Below are 7,071 nucleotides of genomic sequence, written 5' to 3'. Positions count from 1 at the left end.
GCTGTAGACGCATGCACCGAATTGTTGATAGCGAATTCGACCATCGGTAAAAACTAGCTCCGATTCGGATACGATTGGACGTAACCTCGAAGTGTCTCTGCGCGGACGCGATTTACGCGTTCCGTCTGACCATCTGTCTCTGAATGATCAGAAGTTGACGTAGTCAGCCGTGTTCCGAGAGATTGGAACACGGATTGCCAAACCTCCGCCGTGAACCGTGTATCTCTATCTGAGACCAATTCACGGGGTGAACCGTGCACTTTGAATACCTTGTCGATAAAGACACGGGCACAGCACGGAGCCGTGATTGACTCTGGTACTGCAACAAGATGTACCATCTTGCTGAATCTGTCTACAAAAACAAGGATCTCATCGTTTTTGGGACGGGAAATCCGAAGACTAGGTCCATAGATACGGACTACCAACATTCTGCCGGAAGTGGTAGAGGTTGGAGATGTGCACGGGATGAAGGGCTAGGCTTTACCCGTTGAAATACCTCGCAAGCACGAATGTACTTGTGCACGAATTGATACTGGCGGGGTCCGTAAAAGTCGCGACTTACTGTGAGATAAATTTTCTCACGTCCACGATGCCCACTTGTTGGTGCATTGTGACACTCATACATGATGCGCAAGCGCAAATCATTGTGAGTAGGGACAACACGTGAGTCTCGCCGGCAACGGTTGTGTAGTAGAGTAAGCCGTTGCGTGTTGTGTATGGATCGGATGACGTTCGATATAAAGCCGGTAAATCTTTAAGAAAATATTGGATGTATTCGTCAGATGATCCACTAAACGCAGAAGGTCTTTATCTTCTGTGTAGGCTTTCTTTATGTTATCAAACAAAGTTGATGACGGAACACTCGTAATGAGTGTTGCAACAGTTGGATTATTTCCACTGTTGGAGTGCGCAGCCGGCGCGAAATCTGGTCGGCGTGATAACGCATCAGCGACGACATCAAGTCTTCCTGGTTTATATTCCACGGAGTTTTTATACTCCGCGAAGAAGGATAGCCACCTCGCCATTCTTTGCGAGAGGTGTGGGCTGTTTACGGCCGTGCGTAATGACGCATGGTCCGTATATACGATAAACGGTCTATCTCCGAGAGAATACACCCTAAATTTAGCCAGTGAATATTTCATGGCAAGGAGTTCCTTGTCATGCACTGGGTAATTGCGTTCAGCAGGTTACAGCTTGTGCGATTGGTAACACGACGCGCTCCGTGCCGTCCGTATCGTATTGCATAAACGCACATCGCTGGCGTCACAGACCACATGTAATGGTCTGTCTTGATCTGCAATCGACAAGATGGGAATTGCATCAAGCTTTGCTTGATACCTTCAAAGGAAAGCTGACAATTAGCGTTCCATAACCATTTGTCGTCTTTTTCAAGAGACGAGAGAGATGAACTCTCATCTCGGCATAATTGCGGGAGAACTTGTGCAAGTACGCCGCTAGCCCAAGGAGCTTTTAAGTCCCTTGACATCGACTGGAACTGGCCAGTTGGTAATTGCCTTGATCTTTTCGGTATTAGGGCGCATGTCGTGTTTACCTACAATGCACCCACAAAGTGGTATTCCGCTTGCAGCGAATAAACACTTCTTGAGATTTGCGTACAAATTATGCTTTTGCATAACTGTAAGAACCTGACTTACGTGAGTTTTATCAACTTCCAGTCCGTCGTTCCGCCCATAACCCGGCTGTGGACGAATAAATCGTCGGAAAATATCGGAGCGAATTCTCGCACCAGTCTCAACAGATTTGTTACGCATCTGTTAAATGTTGCAGGGCGTTAATAATTCCCTGTAGTATTAGTAGCCATTCCCAGAGCATCCCACTAGGAGTGCTCACTGCTGTGTACGGGATGTCCCGTTCACGCATAGGATCTGATAGAATCCATCCATCAGATCCATAGACGAAAAGATGGTTATCTTAGACATTCCATCTATGCTTACGTCTTTTCTAGGTATCGGCGTTTGAGCCGGTACTGTTGCAGCATTCAGTTTAAGGAATGCGTGCACTATCCGCCACCTCCTGTGGCCTTTCGTACACAGAAGGTCGGAGAGCTATGTGGGGAGGTTGATTCCCTCACATGGCCCGCTTTTAATCGATCGATAAAGAATTTATCGATCTTAAGTACGTGTTCACGAGGCACTGACCACTGCTTCATGACACAATACTTCGAGCCCGGTTTGAGCTCGAGCTCATGTCGAGTGCCTTTATCCTAAGGCAACTTGCATGGAACTGCTTCAGGGAATACATCCCTGAATTCAACCAAATTTTTGTAGAAAAGATTTGTCTTAAGTGACTCCCAGGATTGAGTAGTATATCAAGCAATCCGAGTCTTCACATCGAGGACACTTTCGTCCATCGATGAGCTGCTGAGAACTTGTTCGTTCTCTGCAAAAATTACCGCTGACCGAATATCGGTTACGTATTCGTCTTCTGTGACGAGTACGCAGATCTGATTGATTCTACCACTATGCAGATCTCTCAAGAACCGTTTAGGTGCAAGGGTTGGTAGTTGAATTATCTCCGAAGTTAAATTCGGAGGCGCATACAGATCACGAGTATAAGCGCCTACTCTAAATCCGTTATTAACCAAGACATTCAATGTCTCGGTTTCTCCTGGGATCCCTATTCCACAGGCTGCCGAGGGATTAATCCCTTGGGATGCTGAAGTATAGTCAATTTAGCATTAACTATTTGAGGAGATTTCTCCTCAAGTACGTGGGGACTAATTCCCTGAACGGCGTCCAACTGCGATTGCGCTATCATAGTCGGTTTCTCTCAGTCGACTCTCTACTCGACCTAGGATCATCGTGTTGTCCCTGTTAGGCAACCGGTATCTTTTTAATGTCGCAAGCTAGGCGTACATTCATGTCTCAATCCACTCGACTTAATCGAGTGGTGGACCTTCGGCGCTGCCTGTGCATTAAAACAGCCGCCGACAGCTGACTCCACATTGTGATTAGTAATCACACTGTGATATTGTGCAGTCGTACTAACGACCGTACCCCCACAAGCGAGGCCATCACACTCACTCGTAGTACATCCACACGCTTGTAGACGCTTCCAGACGTTCATCAAATGGCCATCTGATGAACAAGTGGCAGGCATCTTTACGGATCGATGCTGCCAGCTGATTCCTGGCCTATACTTTCTGAGCCAAGGTAAACCTAGGATGACATCAATTTTGTCATTCAAATCCAGGACGATGAAATCATCATCATACTGTAAATCTTTTAACGTGGAGTGAAATTTCACATGTCGTTTCATCACTATTATCGATGCGCCTCTCGCTAGACGCACCGTCATCCTCGTTGGAGGGATGTCGCCCTCAACATATTTGAGCCTACGACCCTCTAGCGATTGGCGACAAATAAAGTTATTCGACGCCCCACAGTCCACTAGGGCTCTACGTGGCAAATCATTCGTCACTTTATCTTCAAGGTGATGAGGGATACCTCATCGCCAGGTGCCGAGACACATAATGATTGTGTATCTGGAGCAACTTCCGTCAAGAGATTTGTAAATTCTCTGTGGCTGGATCAGTAGGGCGTTGCGCCCCCTACTGGTTTTGGCACGACCTGCCAAATTTGACTAAGGAAATGCGGCTTGCTTTTTCTCGTCGACGAAGTGACGAGCCTTTATGGCATCGTCCAACTCGACAAACCATCTTAAGAGGGAGTCTTCTTCGACTCCCCTATACTTAGAGATGTCTTTTTTTAAGGTTTCGGGACGCCGCGTGTGTGTCATCCAAGGTTCAGGGGTCTGTACCTGTTGTAACCTCAACAGTTCTGCCTGTTGAGAGCCTTGCTGATTAAGCAAGGCTACCTTCTCCTACGCCTCGTCAGGTTCATGTTGTATGAACTTGGCGATGGCTGAATGGAGAGCATCTCTGTCCAATCCGGACGGCATGGCCAAGATGGCATCATGCCCTACGGTCGAACTCATTCGTTCGACCGCACTCCTTTCTATGTCACTTAGAAAAGAGTAGCTATCACGCAAAATGTGATGCGTATTTCCATTATCATCGAACATGTCCATATTAGATGATAGAACTGTGGTCCTTGGACGTGCTACCAGGTGAAACGGGGCACCGCCGACTTGTACTGCTTCAGTGCAAGTCCACTTCGCACTGCTTCAGTGCGAGTGGTGCCTTACGTCACTTCACGGACACTAGTACGTGCAAAGGAAGACTCACTTGCTGTAGAGAGGGTTAATAGTAAACTGTATTTAATATAGTTAAGTTCTTCTGTTTCTATCTATTTAATACTGACTTAATTATATACTAATACAAAACATGTAATAGAGTCTTATCTGTCTCTCTCTTTGCGCGCGTCCAGTGCTGACTGGACCGCGGACCAAGTAGATATAATGATCTATATCTACCAATGGATAAGCTTTCCAAATATTTTATGTAAAGTAATATTCTCCAAATATTCTCTACCTTTTATATAATATATTTATTAACAACCCTTAATTGTTAATTTCATGTAACGATACACCCCGTTACAATTATCGATATAACATTGATGTAAACCCGCCACCAATATAATGTCGAGTTTTTACAACTCATTATTTAAGAGTATTCATCCTTGGTATTAGTGAAAACCTTGTATTTTGCCAATATTACGTTTCCATGACACCATATGCAAAATGTGGTGTTGTGTGAATTTAAGCCACACAACGATTTTCAGCAAACCTTCACCGAGCAACTCGGTCAAACACGCCTCAACCATGGTTTTAACGATGTCGTCTCTCGCTCGCTACACGCAGCCATTTGCGCCCGCGATGGCACGTGCGAGCTCGTCGCTCATGTCGGACGTGCATGGCACAACACACGGCAAGAAACATTGGAAAAACAAGCCACTTTTCCGCCGCGGGGGTGACAAGCGGTTCCGCAATGGTCAAGAGGCCGCTGATATGCTGATGGACGAGGTGATTCGTCGAGATCCCAACCAGGTTCGTACTTCTTCATAGTAAACTTTTTTTTTTTCACATTAACATTAACGTCCATGATAGGCCGAGTACGTGCAGGCTGTGCAGAACTTTGTCAATTCCGTCGTCCCAGTGTTCGATCGGTATCCAAAGTATGCTTGGGTCATGAAAACACTCATGGAGCCTGAGCGTGTGATCCAATTCCGTGTTCCATGGATCGATGACGAGGGTAGTAGCCGCGTCACCCGCGGCTTTCGCGTGCAATTTTCGAGCGCCCTGGGTCCGTACATGGGTGGACTGCGTTTCCACCCAGACACAACGCACGCTACCGCCAAGTTTCTCGGCTTTGAAACAATCTTTCGCAATGCGTTGGCCGGTTCGTATGGTGGTGCACACGGTGGTGCAGACTTTAATCCCATGGATAAAAGCGAGTCGGAAATTATGCGCTTCTGCCAGAGTTATATGACGGAGCTCGCGAATTACATCGGCCCTCATACAGATGTGCCCACATCAGGCGTTGGTGTTGGTCCACAGGAAATAGGATACATGTTTGGACAATACAAGCGCCTACGTCAACTGCACCCTGGCGGCACGGAGGGAATCTTAAGTGGAGGAGCGTACCACTACCCCCAAGTTACAGGCTACGGCGTCGCATATTTTGCAAATCGCATTCTTGAGTCTCGTGGCGAGACGTTTGCGGGAAAACGCTGCCTCATTTCGGGTAGCGGAACAGTGGCACTTAATGTGGCGCAAAAATTGCTGGATTTGGGTGCGATTCCCGTCGGTTTAAGTGACAACTTTGGCTTCGTTGTTGAGGACCAGGGCTTTACGAGAAAAAATTTGGATGAGCTGAAGCGCATTAAAAAAGAGCGGAATGCGCGTCTGGGCGCTTATATTATGGCATCTACCACCGCCAATTACCATCCCAGTGAAGAAGGTCGTCTGTGGGAGACGCCTTGCGACTATGCCTTCCCGTGCGCCATCCAGAACGATATGGATGCAGATGCCGTGCGCATGCTAATCAAGAATGGCTGCAAAGGTATTTTCGAGGGCGCCAACTTTCCTTGCACGGACGAGGCCATCAACATCGTCAAGCAGCATGGCCTTTCCTTTGGACCGAACAAAGCTGCAAATGGTGGCTCCTTTGCGCTGATTAACAAAAACCTTGGCGCGTCGACGCAGCTTTCTGACGACGATCTTGACAAGATCGTAAAAGGTAGTGCCGGATTAAAAACCCTATGTTGAGGTGGTGCTAACGTGTGGATTCTATTGCAGAATACATGTACAAGCTTCATGACCGTGTGGCAGCCACTGCGGAGGATTTTAACGCTGCGAGTGATCTCCACGTCGGTTCGAATATCACGGCTTTTATGAGCGTTGCGGCTGCCATGTTTCGCCAGGGTGCGGTGTGAGACAGGTTCTCGCTTGTTCTGCAGCGTTGTCAGAAGCGTATCCTGCTCTGCTAGAACATGAATTCGAATTTATAGTGCTAGTATTCATAGTGAAAGCGCGATAATAAAATCCTTGCTAGTGTGTTATGGTCATCTTACGATCAGACGGCCGTGATAGACCTACCCAGTGCAGTCATTATTGGGTCTAGCGCAATGACTGTGACAAACATTCCTGCATCCACCGCTTGTGTAGACTCCCGTCAACTCCTTTGAATTTCAATCTTGCGATTACAACCGTGTTCAGCAAAAAGTTCAGCAAAGTGATGAACAGGCGCAAGGATATACGTGGACAAAACGACTTAAAGACATTAACGGACCTCTTGACTGTTAGAGCCTTTCCTGTCTGAAATCGGCAATATTTACTTTTTCTGGTCACATTTGGTGAAATATGAATTTATATTTTTTGGATCCTTTTGATCTAGATTACCTGCTGCAATGAGCATAAATGAATTTGAACTCTTCGACAAGGTCCCACCATCTGATCAGATGGGCTGCTAATTGAAAACAAGTCAGCTGTTTTGTAATTAGAAAACTGCACGCATTGTGTAGTCTACTTGCTCCGAGCGTTTTACGCCAACCGAGGGCTGTTTCAACTGAAAATCATGACACTTCCCATTCGATTCTTCATTTTGCTTTTGAAGCAAACCTGTCCACGTCTAGCACTACATTGTAGCAA

General features: G+C 46.7%; 1 protein-coding gene across 1 annotated transcript; it reads left to right on the top strand.

The window, feature by feature from the left end:
• Positions 1-4,723: 4,723 nt before the first annotated feature.
• Positions 4,724-6,668, top strand: CCR75_002672 (uncharacterized protein). Its single transcript, XM_067960769.1, has 3 exons — positions 4,724-4,968; positions 5,029-6,160; positions 6,220-6,668. The coding sequence occupies exons 1-3, from the start codon at positions 4,744-4,746 to the stop codon at positions 6,354-6,356; spliced, it is 1,494 nt and encodes a 497-aa protein (XP_067821383.1). The 5' UTR covers positions 4,724-4,743; the 3' UTR covers positions 6,357-6,668.
• Positions 6,669-7,071: the final 403 nt, after the last annotated feature.

This window comes from Bremia lactucae, linkage group LG2, assembly GCF_004359215.1.
Source record: "Bremia lactucae strain SF5 linkage group LG2, whole genome shotgun sequence".
Taxonomy (NCBI): domain Eukaryota; phylum Oomycota; class Peronosporomycetes; order Peronosporales; family Peronosporaceae; genus Bremia; species Bremia lactucae.
This window is presented reverse-complemented; position numbering and strand designations above follow the sequence as displayed.

What these genes read in the sequence shown, in the direction of transcription:
- CCR75_002672 (XM_067960769.1), top strand. Translation starts at nt 4,744, where the DNA reads ATGGTTTTAACGATGTCGTCTCTCGCTCGCTACACGCAGCCATTTGCG. An exon ending in TTCGTCGAGATCCCAACCAG is followed by an intron (nt 4,969 to 5,028) that starts GTTCGTACTTCT and finishes CGTCCATGATAG; the next exon opens with GCCGAGTACGTGCAGGCTGT. An exon ending in TCTTGACAAGATCGTAAAAG is followed by an intron (nt 6,161 to 6,219) that starts GTAGTGCCGGAT and finishes ATTCTATTGCAG; the next exon opens with AATACATGTACAAGCTTCAT.